This window comes from Dama dama, chromosome 24 (assembly GCF_033118175.1).
Source record: "Dama dama isolate Ldn47 chromosome 24, ASM3311817v1, whole genome shotgun sequence".
NCBI classification, from domain to species: domain Eukaryota; kingdom Metazoa; phylum Chordata; class Mammalia; order Artiodactyla; family Cervidae; genus Dama; species Dama dama.
Window position 1 is genome coordinate 55,797,415 of NC_083704.1, and position 18,176 is coordinate 55,815,590.

An 18,176-nucleotide genomic window follows, 5' to 3' on the forward strand; every position below is an offset into this window, starting at 1 on the left:
TAGTGGGGGGCCTCCCAGAGTTAGGGATATGGTCCTGATAAGTGGGAGAAGGGGAAACAAGTGAAATTAAAGCCTGGAGGAAGCTGTTTTCATAAGAATTTATTTTCACTGTCCAGACCCCTGAGCCAGAACAAATCAGACCCTTAGGACTCTTCCCCAGACTCAAGATCCGACAGTCCTTCTCCATCAACCTCGGATTATGGGAAAGAAAAGCCTGGGTAGTCGGATTCTTGGCCGTCGCCAGCGTCTCCTGACACTCTGGAGCTGTGAAACAAGAAGACACAGGCTTCTTTTGGGACTGACTCAAGATTAACACTTGACACCCCGCCACACACACACACCTCAATCTTCCCGGGCTGCCCAAGGAGCCTTGGGACCCTAGGTCACACTCTGGCTGTGACCCTTGGAGCATGTTTGTTGAATCTCCACACCACAGACCGAGAGGAAACTGGCCCATGGATGACATGGGGCTTCCCAGGGTCACGAGCACATTCCAGCAAAGCTGGATGAGCAGAGGCTGAAAACCCATGACTGCAGTCAATGTGTCACAGACTGAGCTCAGTCACAATTCCTTGCAAGCCTTGTGAAAATACAAATGGCTGGGCCCCACCCCACTGTCAGAGTCAGGAAGTCTGAGTGGGACTTGAGAATCCATCTCATGTCAGTTCCCAGATGGGAACCCCATTGGAGAACCACTGCTCTAAGGGAGGCAGCCCCAGGGCTGGAGACCTGGGGCTTAGGGAAGGAGGCGCCAGGCAGGAGGGCCTCTCTCTACCCTGGATGGGGCAGCGGGTCATTGGTACAAAGGATGTTCCACACACTACCTTCCCTAGAAACCCCCCAGTCCAGTAGGGACCACTCACCTCATTACAGTTCAGGTCAAATTGGTCATTGGACGGGTCCAGGGTGACTGTCCCCACACACTGTTTCACCAGCTGGAAGGAGAGGCTCAAGGTCAAACTGGAATCCCCTTGGCCATAACCTCCCAGCGTCACCCCAGGGACAGGAAACCTTGCCAGAAGCCCCTTGTTCAGCTCCCTGGGAAACATTGACCCCAAACCCCAGCCTCACCCCATTCTCCTTGAAGTCACACTGCTCCAGGGACTGCTGAGTTGTCCTGGGGCACACAGTCTCCTTCACCGTGAAGCTCACAGGCTTTCGAGTGCCCAGATCTTCATCCTGGTGGCGGATTAAATTGGGGGGTGGGGACTGGGTTCGGGCTCATTCTTCTTCCTCTGATCTGTCTCCCTGCCCCTCACCTAGACAGCCCCCTCCCCAACTCACGTCACTCGGAGGCGGGTCTAGCTCCAGGAGTCGGTAGAGATTAGCTTCTGAGGACCTCTCATTGAGCTGATCCACAGCACGAAGCACGGCCTCCCTGTAGCTGAGGGCCTGGGCGCTGGACGAGGGCAGCACTAGTCCTAGCAGCAGTAGCCACAGTGACCACCTTCCCAGGGAGAGGCTGGCCCTCTGGGTCTCCATGGTCCCCAATCTGCCTCCTCTCAGCCCGAGGGACCCTCCTTTTACACTTGGCCTGGGCCCTGATGCAAAGGTTCAACCAGGAGTCTTCCTGACCCACTCCATCCCTGCCCTCCTCCCAGGGTGTGAGCTGGACTTGCCTCAGCCCCCGCTGTTGCTTCATGGGATTTCTGGGAAGTGGGCAGGGAGGCCCCTGTGCAAGGTGAAGAAATGTTTTCTCCATCTCCCTGACAACCTCTTTGTCTCTTCTGGACACCCTGGGGAGTGTCACCGGCAGGTTTGCTCAAAAGAGTTGAGTCCTTAGGAGAGGGAGGGAGTCAGAAATCTGTCTTACACCTGCACACTTGACAACAGTTTAAAGGACTTTGCATGCATGAATGCTAAGTCACTTTAGCATGTCCAACTCGTTGTGACCCCATGGATTGTAGCCCACCAGGCTCCTCTGTCCATGGGAGTCTCCAGGCAAGAATACTGGAGTGGGTTGCTGTGCCCTTCTCCAGGAGATCTTCCCCATCCAGGGATCAAACCCATACGTCTTACATCTCCTAAAATGGCAGGCGAGTTCTTTACCACAAGCTTCACGTGGGAAGCCCTTAAAGGAGTATATTCAATAATAAATGTCCAGCTCAACGCTCTTGGCCAGTAGGCACTCAACAACTGTCATGAATGATTGACAGTATCGTCAGGTCTAGAGCCTAACTTCCCCGCAAGCCAGTACCGAGGCAGGCATCAAGGCCACACCATCCTGTCCTCTGGGCACAGTTCTCAGTCAGTCAGGAGCTCAGCTCCATCTGTCCCCTGTTCTGGAGTCTTCTGATTACTTTCTCAGTCATATATTTCCTATGGCCAGATGCCTGAGCTGTTACTCTGGTACCTCCCCAACTAAGTATGAGGAAGTGTCATCTGTATCATGACCACAGTTCTTTGTTCTCTCTCACAGTGAAGGCAACCACAGGATGGACAGTCCTCACTAAATACTCAGGTTGGGTTAAAGCCTTTTCTTTACCCAGTTTCTAGGGAGCATGTTCCCAGCTCTTCCCTGACCACTGTCCACCCTCCACACCATTGTCTAGGGATCCTGCAAACCACTGATTTGACTATTTCACTTGCTGCCTTGAGTCAGGGGCAACAGGGCTTGGAGCTTGATGCTCCGTGTTGTCATTTCCCCCTGCCTGCAGGCCTCGGGTGTCAGGCTCCCCTGTCCATCCCAAACACTCAGGTACCTCAGAGCCACCTGCTCGTCTCCCATCTCTTCCCCTGATCCCTCTGCTTGCCCTGACCTTCTTCCTTAGGAAGCCTTCACTGATGTCCAAGGAGATTCAGCACCTCCTCATCTTGGGTCCCACAACCTTCAGGAAGTCTCTTCTGATCTGACCTCAAGTGACGTCCTGTCCTGTGCCCTGGTAGGGACACTACACTGGGGTGGCCAGTGTGCTGGGTTTTGAGAACACAGCTGGCTGAGAGGATAATGGACCAAAGCAATAGACGGGCCACAGGCCAAGAAGGAAATTCTTGTACAAGTTTCAGGAGGAATGATCATGTAATTGTGAGTTCTGGGGTTGCTATTGGTCTCAGTTTTCCTATGGGACCCTTAGGGACTTGGCCAGGACCCCTCAGAAGGTGGCAGCTGGGTGGATGGTGCTGGTTACACATCAGCCTTGGAGAAGGAAGTATAGGTGGGCCCCTGTGCAACCTGGTTTCACAGTCCAGGTATTGCCCCTGTGGCCTCTTGGTCAAACTGTATCCTTTTCCCAACTCAAATGAGGAAAAGGAGATGTTCACAGTTGAAAAGAATTGGCAATACACATGATTACTGGCTACTAGGTAAGCCTGAAACCCTCCCTGTGCCTTCTTGACTCTGAAACTTTATATTTGCTCACATTTCAGACTGAAGCCCCCTCTCCCATCTTTGCAAACCCTCAGGATCTCAGGGTGAGCCTCCTGGAAGACCACGACATTTGAGCAAGAAGTGAGCTGAGCCCATCCAGGCATCAACTTCCAGGAGTATGGAGGAAATCAGGGCCCTTCACACAAGGCCCACACATTCTTTCCCCTTTTTCCTGGGTGCCTCTGTGTTCCCTCCCCACTGACTGGCTTGTCCTAGCAGAGGTATTCCATCTGCCCACGGGTGCATTGGGAAGGTAGAAACAGCCCTTCCAGCAGCTCCTCCCAGGTTTTGACAACTTGTATGTGCTTTGGGAAGTGAAGACACATGCTACTCAGTTATATCACCAACAGCAGACTCCAGCTGTGTGTTCAGGTACCAACTCTCCTACCTGCGGTTCTCATTGCCTCAGCAGCACAGGCAGGATGGGGCAGCACAGAGCATGGGAGGCATCAATACTCTGACAGGAATGTCTACTGATTTGAAGCTACCAAGAGCTTAAAATGAAAGTGAAAGTCATTCAGTCATGTCTGACTCTTTCCAACACTATGGATGTACAGTCCTTGGAATTCTCCAGGCAAGAATACTGGAGTGGGTAGCCTTTCCCTTCTTCAAGGGATCTTCCCAACCCAGGGATTGAACCCAGATCAACCACATTGCAGGTGGATTCTTTACCAGCTGAGCCACAAGAGAAGCCAAAGAATACTGCAGTGGGTAGCATATCCCTTCTCCAGAGGATCTTCCTGACCCATAGATTGAACCGGGATCTCCTGCATTGCAGGAAGATTCTCTACCAGTTGAGCTTCCGAGGAAGCCACTAAGAGCTTAACAAGCTCTTAACAAGCAGCTAAAAAAAAAATCCTGACCATTGAACAATTGGCTCTGGCAAGCCTGTATTACTGACATAAACAGAACAGAGCCCTCAGTTTCCCTGTAGGGTTTCCTCATGTAGAGTGAGACACATGAGGTTCCTTTCAGTTCAGTCAGTTCAGTTGCTCGGTCATGTTCAACTCTTTGCAACCCCACGGACCGCAGAATGCCAGGCTTTTCTGTCCATCAACAACTCCAGAAGCTTGCTCAAACTCATGTCCATTGAGTCGGTGATGACATCCAACCATCTCATCCTCTGTTGTCCCCTTCTCCTCCTGCCTTCAATCTTTCCCAGCATCAGAGTCTTTTCCAATGACTCAGTTCTTCACGTCAGGTGGCCAAATTATTTGAGCTTCAGCTTCAGCATCAGTCCTTCCAATGAATATGCAGGACTGATTTTCTTTAGGATGGACTGGTTGGATCTTCTTGCAGTCCAAGGGACTTTCAAGAGTCTTCTTCAACACCACAGTGCAAAAGCATCAATTCTTTGGGGCTCAGCTTTCTTTATGGTCCAATCTCAAATTCATACATAACTGCTGGAAAAAGTGTAGCTTTGACAAGACGGACCTTTGTCAGCAAAGTAATGTCTCTGCTTTTTAATATGCTGTCTAGGTTTGTCATAACATCTCTTCCAAGGAGCAAGCATCTTCTAATTTCATGGCTGCAGTCACCATCTGCATTGATTTTGGAGCCCAAGAAAATAAAGTCTGTCTCCATTTCCATTATTTCCCCAATTATTTGCCAGGAAGTGATGGGACTGGATGCCGTGATCTCTGTTTTTTAAATGGTGAGTTTTAAGCCAGCTTTTTCACTCTCCTCTTTCACTTTCATCAAGAGGCTTTTCAGTTCCTCTTCACTTCCTGCCATAAGCGTGGTGTCATCTGCATATCTGATGTTATTGATATTTCTCCCAGCAATCTTGATTCCAGCTTGTGCCTCATCCAACATTGAATCCAGCATTTCTCATGATGTACTATGCATATAAGTTAAATAAACAGGGTGACAATATACATCCTTGATGCACTCCTTTCCCAATTTGGAACCAGTCCATCATTCCATGTCCGGTTTTAACTGTTACTTCTTGACCTGCATACAGATTTCTCAGGAGGCAGGTAAGGTGGTCTGGTATTCCCATCTCCTTAAGAATTTTCCACAGTTTGTTGTGGTCCACACAGTCAAAGTCTTTGGCGTAATCAATAAAGCAGAAGTAAATGTTTTTCTGGAACTCTCCTGCTTTTTCTATGATCCAACAGAGGCTGACAATTTGATCTCTGATTCCTCTGCCTTTTCTAAATCCAGATTCAACATCTGGAAGTTCTCAGTTCACATACTGTTGAAGCCTCACTTGGAGAATTTTGAGCATTACTTTACTAGCGTGTGAGATGAGTGCAATTGTGCGGTAGTTTAAACATTCTTTGGCATTGCCTTTCTTTGGGATTGGAATAAAAACTGACCTTTTCCAGTCCTGAGGCCACTGCTGAGTTTTCCAAATTTGCTGGCATATTGAGTGCAGCATGTTAACATCATCATCTTTTAGGATTTGAAATAGCTCAACTGGATTTCTATCACCTCCACTAGCTTTGTTCGTAGTGATGTTCCCTAAGGCCCACTTGACTTCGCATTCCAAGATGTCTGGCTCTAGGTGAGTGATCACACCATCCTAATTATCTGGGTGATGAAGATCTTTTTTGTATAGTTCTTCTGTGTATTCTTGCCACCTCTTCTTAAAATCTTCTGCTTGTTAAGTCCATACCATTTCTGTCCTTTATGGTGCCCATCTTTGCATGAAATGTTCCCTTGGTATCTCTAATTTTCTTGAAGAAATCTCTAGTCTTTTCCATTCTATTATTTTCTTCTAACCTTCCTGATTCAGCCCCACCTGTTCACCAAGAGGAAACAAGCCTGACAGGTAACAGAGTACATGCTCTGTGAGATCCTGCCCTCTATCCCTCTCAGAGAAAGGAATCTATGTCTTGGTTCAGGTTGACCCAGAAGCAGACCTAAGACAAGCATTTAGCAGAAGTAGTTTGTTTGGGAGGCAATTCCAAAAATCTCGAGCAGGGATGTAGAGACATGAGACAGGGTAGGGCCTGAGTAAGAAGAGTACATTCAATGAAGAGGTCATTGAAGTGCATGACTGAGACTAAAGCCAGCTGGGGGCCTCAGACAGAGGTGTGACACATCTGGGAGTGGGATACCCAAGGAGGGAGAAAGAAGAGATGTTTTTCCATCAAGTTCCCCCAATGGTTAGTTGAAGATGCTCCCTGGATTCAAACTTCCCAAGGCTTCCATCTGCCCCAGAGCAAAGGTCAGCTAGAAAATGGGGAGTGGGCAGGACATGGGCAGTGTCTGAACACTGAGGCAAACAGTGATGTGATCTGTGTGTCACTCTGTGTGTCTCACACACTCATGGAGAAATCTCCAACCCCAATGAGCAGGATGCTTGTGTTTAATGGTGCAAATTTTTATACCATATGATCCATAAGCACAAACCTACCACTGAAATCTGGGACCAGGTAAAGAAACAGAGATGTGTCTCAACGCAGCAAGAAAAGGCACCCAAAAAAGGGTGGGATTCTCTAGAGTTATGTTTGTCAAGAGCAGGTGGAACATTCTGGGCACTGAAACTTCAGGCTTAACCCTGAGACTGAACTGTGTCTCTATGAGTGTTTAACAAGGTGGGAAGCCTGGCCCCTCGTGGACTGTCAGCTCCGTGTGAGCTGGACCAGCATTCCCACCAACACTGCACACAGAGCAGGTCTCTGTTCGTCCTACTGGATGTTGGAAGAGGAGGGCAGGGGCGGGTGAAGGGCTTGGGAGGGACCCGAGGGTGGAGATGCTGTCCTGGAGCTCCTGGGGCTGCTGCCTCCCCCGTGCCCTCCTGGAAGGAACAGGGGCCTCATGTTTCTCTGTGTTCACACATACATACACACACACATAGACAAACACACAGACACACACAGAAACATAGACACACACGTACATAGACACACACACACAGAGGCACACACACACAGAGTAGGCCTCTGAGAGTTAAGGACTCAGTCTCAATAAGTGGGAAGAGGCAAGAAAGTAGAAATTGAAGCCTGGAGGAAGTTGTTTTCACAAGAATTTATTTTTTACCATCCAAAAGTCTAAGCCAAAACAAATCAGACCCTTAGGACTCTTCTGTGGACTCAGGATTCATCAAAATTCTTTAACGGGTGTGATGGCAGCCAATCCTTCACTATTTCCCAGGAAACCTTGGAATGGGAGATGTCAGCAGAAATGGATATGGACTTAGCATTGGTCTTGGCCACAGTGCTAAACTTGACCTTGGCCTTCACAGTGATTATCACAATGGTTTTGTCCATGGCCTTGGCCCTGGCCTTGGCACTGGTAATGGTAATGGCTTTGGCCATGGCCTTTCCCTTCGGAGATGTTGACACCAGGGAAAAAGTCTCCTGACACTCAGAAGCCATAAACCATGACAAAACAGATTTGTTGTGGGAACAGGCAAGGGTCAAGACAAGATCTCTCACTTCACACCAGAACAGCCCTCTAAGTGGGACACCACGAGTGTTGGACCCTCTTCACCTTCTGACTGTTATCTTTGAAGCATATGTTTGAATCCCTATATACAGACACTTGTGGAGAAATTGAGGTCCACAGACAACATGGGGCTTCACAGGGCCACAAGCCCATCCTAGCAAAGCTGGATTAGAGCAGGGATGAAAGATCATTACGGACTTGAGTCAATGCCTCTCAACTTCAGCCCAGTCAGAATTCCCTGGGGGCCTTGTGAAAATACAAATGGCTGGACCTCAACCCAGAGTCTGTTTCCGGAGCTCTCAGTGGGACCTGAGAACCTATCTCATGTCAGTTCCTGGTTGGGGACCCCAGTAAAGAACCACTGCTCTAAGGGATGCAGAGCCAGGGCTGGAGACCTGGGGTTCAGGGGAATGAGGGGCCAGGGTAGGAGGGCCTGTCTCTGCCCTGGATGGGGCAGCGGGTCATTGGTCCAAAGGAAGTTCCACAACCCACCTTGTTAGCGTCTGCACAACACAGAAGGGGCCACTCACATCATTTGACCAGTTTAGGTCAAACTGGTTATCAGTCTTGTCCAGGCTGACTGTCCCAACACACTTTTTCACCAGCTGGAAGGGAGCACAAGGTCAAACTGGAACCCCCGGGCCATAATCTCCCAGGCTCACCTCACCACCTACATGCTGGAAGCCTTCCCAAAGTTTCCTGTCCAACTCGCACTGAGAAGCATTTATCCCAGCCCTCAGCCTCCAGCCCCCAGGCTCACCCCATTCTCCTTGAAGTCACACTGCTCCGGGGACTGCTGGCTCGACCTGGGGCATACGGTCTCCTTCACCCTGAAACTCACAGGCTTTCGAGCACTGTGGTCCTCCACCTGGTCAAAGATCAAAGTGGGGGGACTGGGCTCAGGCTCATTTTTCCTTCTCTGATCTGTCTCCCTGCCCCTACCCAGACAGCAGTCTCTCCAGCCCCCTGTGTGTCCAGCCCTGGGCTTGGTGCTGGGAGCCCAGGGGAGGGACAGAGCCCGTCCCTGGCCTCACGTGCTCAAAGAGAGCAGGATCGGACTGCAGAGCAGCGCTGAGGGCAGAGCCTCCCCACAGAGGGGTTGAGGGAGGTCGGGGCTGCCTGCAGGGAGAGCCCTTGTACCTGGAACCTCCAGGCTGACAGAGGCCTCCCTGGCAGGGAGACACCGCAGTGCAGAGGGGCTTCAGCAGGGATGTCACCTCACAGAGCCTGTGACCCCCTCCATCCCTGGAGCTCCTGGAACTCCTGGGAGCCAGGTGTGCAGGGCACCTGTTCCCACAGCAGAGACGCTAAGGCAGGAAACCTAGGGCTGGGAGGGGACCCAGGTCTGGGAAGGATTTCTGGTAGAAGTGGGAGCCACCTAGAGGGCAAAGTGCCTTCCTGACAGGAGGTACAGCCTGAGTGAAGGGAGGGATAATGTGACCAAGGCTGGGGGGAGATGGCTCAGCCCCCTCCCCAACTCACATCCTTGGGAGGCAGGTCCAGCTCCAGGAGGCGGTAGAGATTAGCTTCTGAGGACTGCTCATTAAGCTGACCCACAGCACGAAGCACGGCCTCCCTGTAGCGGAGGGCATGGGCACTGGTCAAAGACAGCACTAGTCTCAGCTGCAGTAGCCACAGTGACCACCGTCCCAGGGAGAGGCTGGCCCTCTGGGTCTCCATGTCCCTAGTCAGTCTCCTCACAGCCGAAGGAACATCCTTTTATGCCCAGTCTGGACCTGATACAAAGGATAAACCAGGAGTCTTTCTGACCCACCCCATCTCTGCCCTCCTCCCAGGGTGTGAGCTGGACTTGTCACAGTCCTTGTTGTTGCCTCATGGGGTTTCTGGGCAGTGGGCAGGGAGGACCCTGGGCAAGGTGAAGAAATGGTTTCTCCATCTCTCTTAATACCTTGGCCTCTCTGGGGCACATGGGAAGTGTCACAGGAAGGCTTGCTCACGTGGGTTGTGCCCTCCAAGAGGGAAGGAGTAGACAGTGTCTACATCCCCTCTGACCTCCCTCCACTCCTGCCCAGCTCCTCCCCCAGTCTCCTTTCCTCTCAGTGAAGCCACAAGCCTCAGAGTTCAACTTCTTTGTGTTCCAGGCTCTTCCCTAACTATTGTCCACCTTCCACACCATCGTCTAGGGCTCCTGCCAGCCACTGATGTGGCCACTGACCAGCTGCCTTGAGGCAGGGGCACCAGGGTCTGGATACTGATCCTCATCATTGTCCACACCCCAGCCCTGTGGTTCTCAGGTGTCAGCGTGCCCAACCCACCCCAACCACAGGCCACCTCAGAGCCTCCTTCTCTCCTCCCATCTCTGCACCTGATGCCTCTGTTTGACCTGCCTTTCACCTTGAGAAGCCCTCCCTGACCTGCAACCACACAACGAAACTTCTCTTGGTTCCAGAGACTTCAGGACATCCCTTCTGATTTGACCTCAGTGGCTCCCTGCTGAGTGCTTCAGTTGAACACCAATGGGGGTGGGGGGCGGGGCCCACAGGGAGGACAAGAGAGCACAGCTGGGAGAAACAGTGTGCCCAAGAGACAGAGGAGTCCTGAGACCATGAAGCCCATTCTAAACCATGACCAGCAGGGAAGCACCATGTGCCCAGGAGGCCTGGGGTGACTTGTGCACTCAGTTGCCCTGTGGGACCCTTGGGGGCTTGGCCAGGCTGCCTTGGAAGGTGGCAGTCTGGATGGACAGTGCTGGTTGCCCACTCAGTCTTGGAGGAGGAAAGAAAGTTGGGCTTTGTGAAATCTGGTTACACAGCCCAGATATTGCCTCAGAGGCACCTTGGTCAAGCTGTATCCTTTTCCCAAGTAAAAGGAGGAAAGGGAGATGATTGCAATAGAAAATAGCTAGCAATACACAGGGTTACTGGGTGACTGGAAACCCTGACACCCTCCCTGTGCCTTCCTGCCTGTGCACCTTTGCCTTTGCTCAGACTTCAGACTGAAGTCCCCTTGCCCATCCTCTCTGGATGCAGGGGTGTGTCCTCTGCCAGGTTCAGGCTGCACCTCCTGTGATGCCGAGTGTGAGCCTTCCATGCCTCCAGGATCCTGGGTTAGTCCTCACCGCCTGTCAGAACAGAGCTCTTCTCAGGAGACACACCACACCCATGTCCCCAGCCAGGTTGCCCCCAACTCCACAGCCGGTCTTTGGGAAATCCACATACACTTTTCACCCCCAACAAACCTGGATAGGAGTCCTGATCCTGCATCACCCCCTCCTTTTCTCCTACCAGCCACCCTTCCAGTCCCTGAGACTCTGGGGCAAGTGGAATGCAAACCCAGCTCTAAACAGTGCCCTGAACTCTGGGAACACCCACCAGCTCTCTGTGTAGATCAGTTGACAAGGAAAATGAGACCCACAGGTAACTCTTTCAATCAAGGACACCACCAGTCACTAGGAAATGGCAGACCCAGTGGGGGACCCAATCCCTCCACTGACCCAGCATGCTGTCCACCACTCGGGGACCAGTGGAGGGCTATTTGGCCCTCCCTCCTGCCCTCTGCAGGAAACAGGGAAGGTTCCAATGAGCTGTGAGGGTGGACTTGGGTGAGGGCTGAGCATCAGGGCCCTCTCTCTGCTCAGGGTCTACTTCCTCCTTCCCAATGACCACTTCAGGTGAAGCAAGAGATGGGGAGGCTAAGTCCTCCTTGAAACTCCTCATCCAGGCTGGGATTTCCCAGGCATGGGGTTTGATGAAGCAGGCCAACGGGCAGGGGGGCAGTGCCATCCCACCTCCAGGAACTGGGGGTGTGGGGTGCATAAAACCAACAGAGGCTGCACCAGCCACACCATAGCCAGAGTACTTGGAGGGCATCAGGATGATGCTCTGAGTCAGCCTTGAGCCCAGTCATTCCAAAGGCCGCAGCTGAGCCAAGCTCAGGCTCCAAATCTCACCACCACCAAGCACAGCAAACCTCCTACCAGCTCCTCTCCACAGGATCTGGGGCTGTGTGACAAGGTGACCTGGGCCCACCTTGGGGCTGAGCAGGAAGGTGCCTGAGCTTTGCAGAAGAGAACCAGGCTCAGGCCCAGCCCCAGGCAGTGAACAGACTGTGGGGCATGGGTACCATTCTTGTGAGTGGGTTTTTACTGGGGACATGGGTGTAGAGAGGGCATCTGGGTCCCAGGCCAGACCTGTCAGCAGAGAGACTGAGTGGGTGTTCTCTCCTCAAACAGGACTCTGGAATCCTCAGGTACATCAGGAAAGCAAATCCTCTTTCATTCTTCTACCAGGACAAAGACTTGCAAACCCTTAAGATCTCCGGGTCAGCCTCCTGAGATCACGATCTTCAAACAGGAAGTGAGCTGAGCCCATCCAGACATCAACTTCTGGGAGGATGGAGGAAGACAGGGCCCTTCACATGAAGCCCACACACTCCTCCCTTTTTCCTGGGTGCCTCTGTGTTCCCTCTCAACTGACTGGCATGCCCTAGTGGAGGTCTTCCATCTGTCCATGGGTGCCCTGGGAAGGTAGAAACAGCCCTTCCAGAAACAAAAGACCTATATATGGAAAACTATAAAACACCGATGAAAGAAATCAAAGATGACACAAATAGATGGAGAAATATACCACATTCATGGATCAGAAGAACCAATATAGTGAAAATGAGTATACTACCCAAAGCAATCTATAGGTTCAATGCAATCCCTATCAAGATACCAACGGTATTTTTCAGAGAACTAGAACAAATAATTTCACAATTTGTACGGAAATACAAAAAAACCTCAAATAGCCAAAGCAATATTGAAAAAGAAGTATGGAACTGGAGGAATCAACCTCCCTGACTTCAGGCTATACTACAAAGTAACAGTCATCAAGACAGTATGATACTGGCACAAAGACAGAAACATAGATCAATGGAACAAAATAGAAAGTCCAGAGATAAATCCATGCACCTATGGATACCTTATCTTTGATAAAAAAGGCAAAAATATACAATAGGGAAAAGACAATCTCTTTAACAAGTGGTGCTGGGAAAACTGGTCAACCACTTGTAAAAGAATGAAACTAGAACACTTTTGAACACCATACACAAAAATAAACTCAAAATGGATTAAAGATCTGAATGTAAGACCAGAAACTATAAAAATCCTAGAGGAAAACATAGGCAAAACACTCTCTGACGTAAATCATAGCAAGATCCTCTATGACCCACCTCCCAGATTAATGGAAATAAAAGCAAAAATAAACAAATGGGACCTAATTAAACTTAAAAGCTTTTGCACAACGAAGGAAAGTATAGGCAAAGTGAAAAGACAGCCTTCAGAATGGGATAAAATAATAGCAAGTGAAGCAACTGACAAAGAATTAATTTCAAAAATATACAAGCAACTCCTGCAGCTCAATTCCAGAAAAATAAGCGATCCAATCAAAAAATGGGCCAAAGAACTAAACAGACATTTCTCCAAAGAAGACATACAGATGGCTAACAAACACATGAAAAGATGCTCAATATCACTCATTATCAGAGAAATGCAAATCAAAACCACAATGAAGTACCTTCTCACACCAGTCAGAATGGCTGCTATCAAAAAGTCTACAAACAGTAAATGCTGGAGAGGGTGCGGAGAAAAAGAAACCCTCTTACACTGTTGGTGGGAATGCAAACTAGGACAGCCACTATGGAGAACAGTGTGGATATTCCTTAAAAAACTGGAAATAGAACTGCCATATGACCCAGCATTCCCACTGCTGGGCATATACACCGAGGAAACCAGAATTGAAAGAGACACGTGTACCCCAATGTTCATCACAGCACTGTTTACAATAGTCAGGACATGGAAGTAACCTAGATGTCCATCAGCAGACAAATGGATAAGAAAGCTGTGGTACATATACACAAAGGAATATTGCTCAGCTATTAAAAAGGATGCATTTGAAACTGTTTTAATGAGGTGGATGAAACTGGAGCCTATTACACAGAGTGAAGTAAGTCAGAAAGAAAAAACACCAATACAATATATTAACACATATATATGGAATTTAGAAAGATGGTAAGGATGACCCTATATGCAAGGTAGTGAAAGAGATGTAAAGAACAGACTTTTGGACTCTATGGGAGAAGGAGAGGGTGGGTTGATTTGAGAGAATAGCATTGAATCATATGTATTATCATATGTGAAATAGATCACCAGTCCAGGTTCAATGCATGAGACAGGGTGCTCAGAGCTGGTGCACTAGGATGACCCTGAGGGATGGGATGGGGAGCGAGGTGGGAGGGAGGTTCAGGATGGGGAACACATGTACACCCATGGCTGATCATGTGAATGTATGGCAAAAACCACTACAATATTGTAAAGTAATTAGCCTCCAATTAAAATAAATAAAAATAAATAAATTAAATAAAATAAAATAAAAAAACCAGCCCTTCCCGTGTCTCTTCCCAGGTTTTGACATCTAGTGTGTGCTTTGGAAAATAAAGACATCGCTACTCAGTTTCATCAACAATGGTGGACTCCAGTCAAGTGTTCTGGTACCAACTCTCCTCTCTGCAGTTCTCATTGCCTCAGCAGTACAGACAGGACGGGTGGCATGGAGCTTAGGAGGCATCAACACGCTGGCAGGAACATTCGCCATTTTGAAGCTACCAGGAGCTTAACAAGCAGCTAAAAAAATATCCTGACCATTTTACAATTGGCTCTGGCAAGCCTGTATCACTGGTACAGACACAACAGAGCCCTAAACTTCCCTGTAGGGTTTCCTCCCACAGTGAGGAGTGATGTAGAGTGAGATGCATGAACGTTCCTGAAATCAGCCCCGCCTACTCACCAAGAGGAGACAAACCTGACAGGTAACAAAGCACACCCTCTGTGAGATCCTGCCCACTGTCCCTCTTCGAGAAAGGAATCTGTGTCTTGACCCAGAAACAGACCTAAGACAAGTATTAGTGGAAGTAGTTTATTTGGGAGGCAATTCCAAAAAGCTCTAGCAGGGATGTAGAGACGGGAGACAGGGCAGGGCCTGAGTCAGAAGAGTACATTCAATGAAGAGGTTACTGAAGTGCACAGAACCTCAGACAGAGGGGTGATATGTCTGGGAGTGGGCTACCCTAAGGACTAAGGAAGAGGAGGTGTTTTTCCATTAAGTCCCCTCAATGGTTAGTTGAAGCTGCTCCCTGGATTCAAACTCCCCAGTGCTTCCAGTATGCCCCAGGGCAAAGGTCAGCTAGAGAATGGGGAGTGGACAGGACATGAACAGTGTCTGAAACACCGGGGCAAACACATGTGATCTGTGTGTCACTCTGTGTCTCTCACCCTCATGCAGTGCTCTTCACCCCAGTGAGCAGGATGCTTGTATTTAATGGTGCAAATTTTTATACCATGTAATCCGTAAGCACAAACCCACCACTGAAATCTGGGACCAGGTAAGGAAACAGATGTGTCTCAATGCAACAGGAAAAGGCAAAAGGAGTGGGCTTTTCCAGAGTTAAATTTGTCAAGGGCAGGTGGAACATTCTGGACATTGAACTTTCCAGCTTAGCACTGAGACTGAACTGTGACTCTGTGAGTGTTTTATCAGGTGAGAAGCCTGGCCCCTCATGGACTGTCAGCTCCATGTGAGCTGGAGGAGCAGCCCCACCAGCACTGCACACACAGCAGGTCTCCGTACGTCCTGCTGGGTGTTGAAGGAGGGCAGGAGCGGGAGGAACCCAAGGATGGAGACACTCCTGGAGCTCCTGGGCCTGCTGCCTTCCCCCATGTCCTCCTGGAAGGAACAGGGGCCTCACGCTTCTCTGTGTTCACAGGAGTGATCTCACACACACACAGATACACACATGCGCATAGACACACACCTATACACAGACACGCACAGACACACACACACAAAGGAGGCCTCTCAGACTTAAGGACTCGGTCTCGGTAAGTGTTAAGAGGTGAGAAAATTGAAACTGAGCATGGGGGAAAGTTGTTTTCACAAGAATTTATTTTTCACCGTCCAGAAGTCTAAGTCAAACAAATCAGACCCTTAGGATCCTTCCGTGGACTCAGGATTCATTAATATTCTTTAATGGGTGTGATGTCGACCAATCCTTCACTCTTTTCCAGGAAACCTTGGAATGGGAGTTGTCAGGAGGAATGGACTTGGACTCAGCATTGGTCTTGGCTGTAGTGCTAACCTTGACGTTGGCCTCCCCAGTGATTATCACAATAGCACTGGAACTGGCCTTGGCCGTGGCCGTGGCCGTGGCAGTGGAAAAGGCAATGGCCTTATAATTGGCCTTTGCCCTGGCCGTGGTAATGGCAATGGCCTTATAATTGGCCGTGACAAACGTCGGGCCCGGCGAAATCTCCTGACACTCTGAAGCTGTAAACCATGACAAAACAGATTTGTTGTGAGACCGTGCAAGGGTCAAGACAAGATCCCTCACTTCACACCTGAAGAGCCTTCTAAGTGGGACACCATTAGTGTTGGACCCTGTTCACCCTCTGGCTATTATCTTTGAAGCATATGATTGATTCCCTATATACAGAGACTTGTGGAGAAACTGAGGTCCACAGACAGCATGGGGCTTCCCAGGCTCACAAGCCCCTCCTAGCAAAGCTGGATTAGAGCAGGGGATTAGAGTTCATTACTAAGTCGGTTCCTCTCAACTTCAGCCCAGTCAGAATCCCCTGGAGGCCTTGTGAAAATACAAATGGCTGGACCCCCCCGCCCCAGGTCTGATTCAGGAGCTCTCAGACATGAGAATCTGTCTCATGTCAGTTCCCAGGTGGTGACCGCATTAGAGAACCACTGCTCTAAGGGATGCAGAGCCAGGGCTGGAGACCTGGGGCTTGGGGGAGGGAGGGGCCGGGGTAGGAGGGCTTTTTTCTGCGGGTCCTTGGTCCAAAGCATGTTCCACACACTACCCCCTAGAATACCCCAATCAAGAAGGGGCCACTCACCTCATTACAGTTTAGGTCAAACTGGTCATTGGACTGGTCCAGGGTAATTGTCCCCACACACTGCTTCACCAGCTGGAAGGGGAGTTTCCAGGTCAAACTGGAACCCCCCAGGTCATAACCTCCCTGGCTCACCCTTCCTCCCAGCCCAGGGCTGGAGATCATCCCTGAAGGCCCCTGCTTAGCTCCCTGAGAAGCATTTATCCCAGCCCTCAGCCTCCAGCCCCCAAGCTCACCCCATTCTCCTTGAAGTCACACTGCTCCGGGGACTGCTGGCTTGTCCTGGGGCACACGGTCTCCTTCACCCTGAAGCTCACAGGCTTCGGGACATTTGGGTTCTCATCCTGATCCAGGAATAAAATGGGGAGACTGGGCTCGGGCTCATGTTTCCTTCTCTGATCTGTCTCCCTGCCCCCACCCAGACGGCAGCCTCTCCAGCCCCCTGTGTATCCGGCCCTGGGCTTGGTGCTGGGAGCCCAGGGGAGGGACAGAGCCCGTCCCCAGCCTCACAGGCATCCAGAGAGCAGGAGTGGACTGCACGGCAGCACTGAGGGCAGCGCCTCCCCACAGAGGGGCTGAGGGAGGTCAGGGCCGCCTGCAGGGAGAGCCCTTGTACCTGGAACCTCCAGGCTGACAGAGGCCTCCCTGGCAGGGAGACACCGCAGTGCAGAGGGGCTTCAGCAGGGACATCACCTCACAGAGCCTGTGACCCCCTCCATCCCTGGAGCTCCCGGAAGTCCTGGGAGCCAGGTGTGCAGGGCGCCTGATCCCACAGCAGAGATGCTAAGGCAGGAAGCCTGGGGCTGGCAGGGGACCCAGGTCTGGGAAGGTTTCCTGGAAGAGGTGGGAGCCCACCTAGAGGGCAAAGTGCCTTCCTGACAGGAGGTACAGCCTGAGTGAAGGGGGCGACCGTGTGGCCAAGGCAGGCAGGAGAAGGGCCCAACCACAGTCCCCTCCCCAACTCACGTCCTTGGGAGGCGGGTCGAGCTCCAGGAGGCGGTAGAGATTAGCCTCTGAGGACATCTCATTGAGCTGATCCACAGCACGAAGCACGGCCTCCCTGTAGCTGTAGGCCTGGGCACTGGCCGAGGGCAGCACCAGTCCCAGCAGCAGTAGCCACAGTGACCACCGTCCCAGGGAGAGGCTGGCCCTCTGGGTCTCCATTGTCCCCAGTCTGCCTCCTCCCACCTGAGGGACCCTCCTTTTATTTTCCGCCTGGGCCTGATGCAAAGGTTCAACCAGGAACCTTCCCCATCTGTGCCCTCCTCCCAGGGTGTGAGCTGGACTTGCCACAGTCCTTGTTGTTGCCTCATGGGGTTTCTGGGCAGTGGGCAGGGAGGACCCTGGGCAAGGTGAAGAAATGGTTTCTCCATCTCTCTTAATACCTTGGCCTCTCTGGGGCACATGGGAAGTGTCACAGGAAGGCTTGCTCACGTGGGTTGTGCCCTCCAAGAGGGAAGGAGTAGACAGTGTCTACATCCCCTCTGACCTCCCTCCACTCCTGCCCAGCTC

General features: G+C 50.8%; 3 protein-coding genes across 3 annotated transcripts; all 3 read right to left on the minus strand.

Moving 5' to 3' along the window:
* Positions 1-94: 94 nt before the first annotated feature.
* LOC133046290 (cathelicidin-4-like) lies at positions 95-1,482 on the minus strand. The gene is made up of 4 exons (XM_061129212.1): positions 1,285-1,482; positions 1,072-1,179; positions 864-935; positions 95-264 (listed from the first exon to the last, which is right to left on the minus strand). The coding sequence occupies exons 1-4, from the start codon at positions 1,480-1,482 to the stop codon at positions 187-189; spliced, it is 456 nt and encodes a 151-aa protein (XP_060985195.1). The 3' UTR covers positions 95-186.
* Positions 1,483-7,568: 6,086 nt separating this feature from the next.
* On the minus strand, positions 7,569-9,445 carry LOC133046292 (cathelicidin-3-like). The gene is made up of 4 exons (XM_061129214.1): positions 9,248-9,445; positions 8,526-8,633; positions 8,306-8,370; positions 7,569-7,683 (listed from the first exon to the last, which is right to left on the minus strand). The coding sequence occupies exons 1-4, from the start codon at positions 9,443-9,445 to the stop codon at positions 7,569-7,571; spliced, it is 486 nt and encodes a 161-aa protein (XP_060985197.1).
* Positions 9,446-15,682: 6,237 nt separating this feature from the next.
* On the minus strand, positions 15,683-17,828 carry LOC133046291 (cathelicidin-3-like). The gene is made up of 4 exons (XM_061129213.1): positions 17,631-17,828; positions 16,901-17,008; positions 16,668-16,739; positions 15,683-16,086 (listed from the first exon to the last, which is right to left on the minus strand). The coding sequence occupies exons 1-4, from the start codon at positions 17,826-17,828 to the stop codon at positions 15,925-15,927; spliced, it is 540 nt and encodes a 179-aa protein (XP_060985196.1). The 3' UTR covers positions 15,683-15,924.
* Positions 17,829-18,176: the final 348 nt, after the last annotated feature.

Coding starts and splice junctions, on each gene's coding strand:
- LOC133046290 (XM_061129212.1), bottom strand. CDS start 1,482: ATGGAGACCCAGAGGGCCAGCCTCTCCCTGGGAAGGTGGTCACTGTGG. Junction 1,180..1,284: donor TAGACCCGCCTCCGAGTGAC/GTGAGTTGGGGA, acceptor ATCCGCCACCAG/GATGAAGATCTGGGCACTCG. Junction 265..863: donor TTGACCTGAACTGTAATGAG/GTGAGTGGTCCC, acceptor CTTGTTTCACAG/CTCCAGAGTGTCAGGAGACG.
- LOC133046292 (XM_061129214.1), bottom strand. CDS start 9,445: ATGGAGACCCAGAGGGCCAGCCTCTCCCTGGGACGGTGGTCACTGTGG. Junction 8,371..8,525: donor GTGACTTCAAGGAGAATGGG/GTGAGCCTGGGG, acceptor GCTCCCTTCCAG/CTGGTGAAAAAGTGTGTTGG. Junction 7,684..8,305: donor AACCAGTTTGACCTAAACTG/GTCAAATGATGT, acceptor ATGGCTTCTGAG/TGTCAGGAGACTTTTTCCCT.
- LOC133046291 (XM_061129213.1), bottom strand. CDS start 17,828: ATGGAGACCCAGAGGGCCAGCCTCTCCCTGGGACGGTGGTCACTGTGG. Junction 17,009..17,630: donor TCGACCCGCCTCCCAAGGAC/GTGAGTTGGGGA, acceptor TTCCTGGATCAG/GATGAGAACCCAAATGTCCC. Junction 16,087..16,667: donor TTGACCTAAACTGTAATGAG/GTGAGTGGCCCC, acceptor CATGGTTTACAG/CTTCAGAGTGTCAGGAGATT.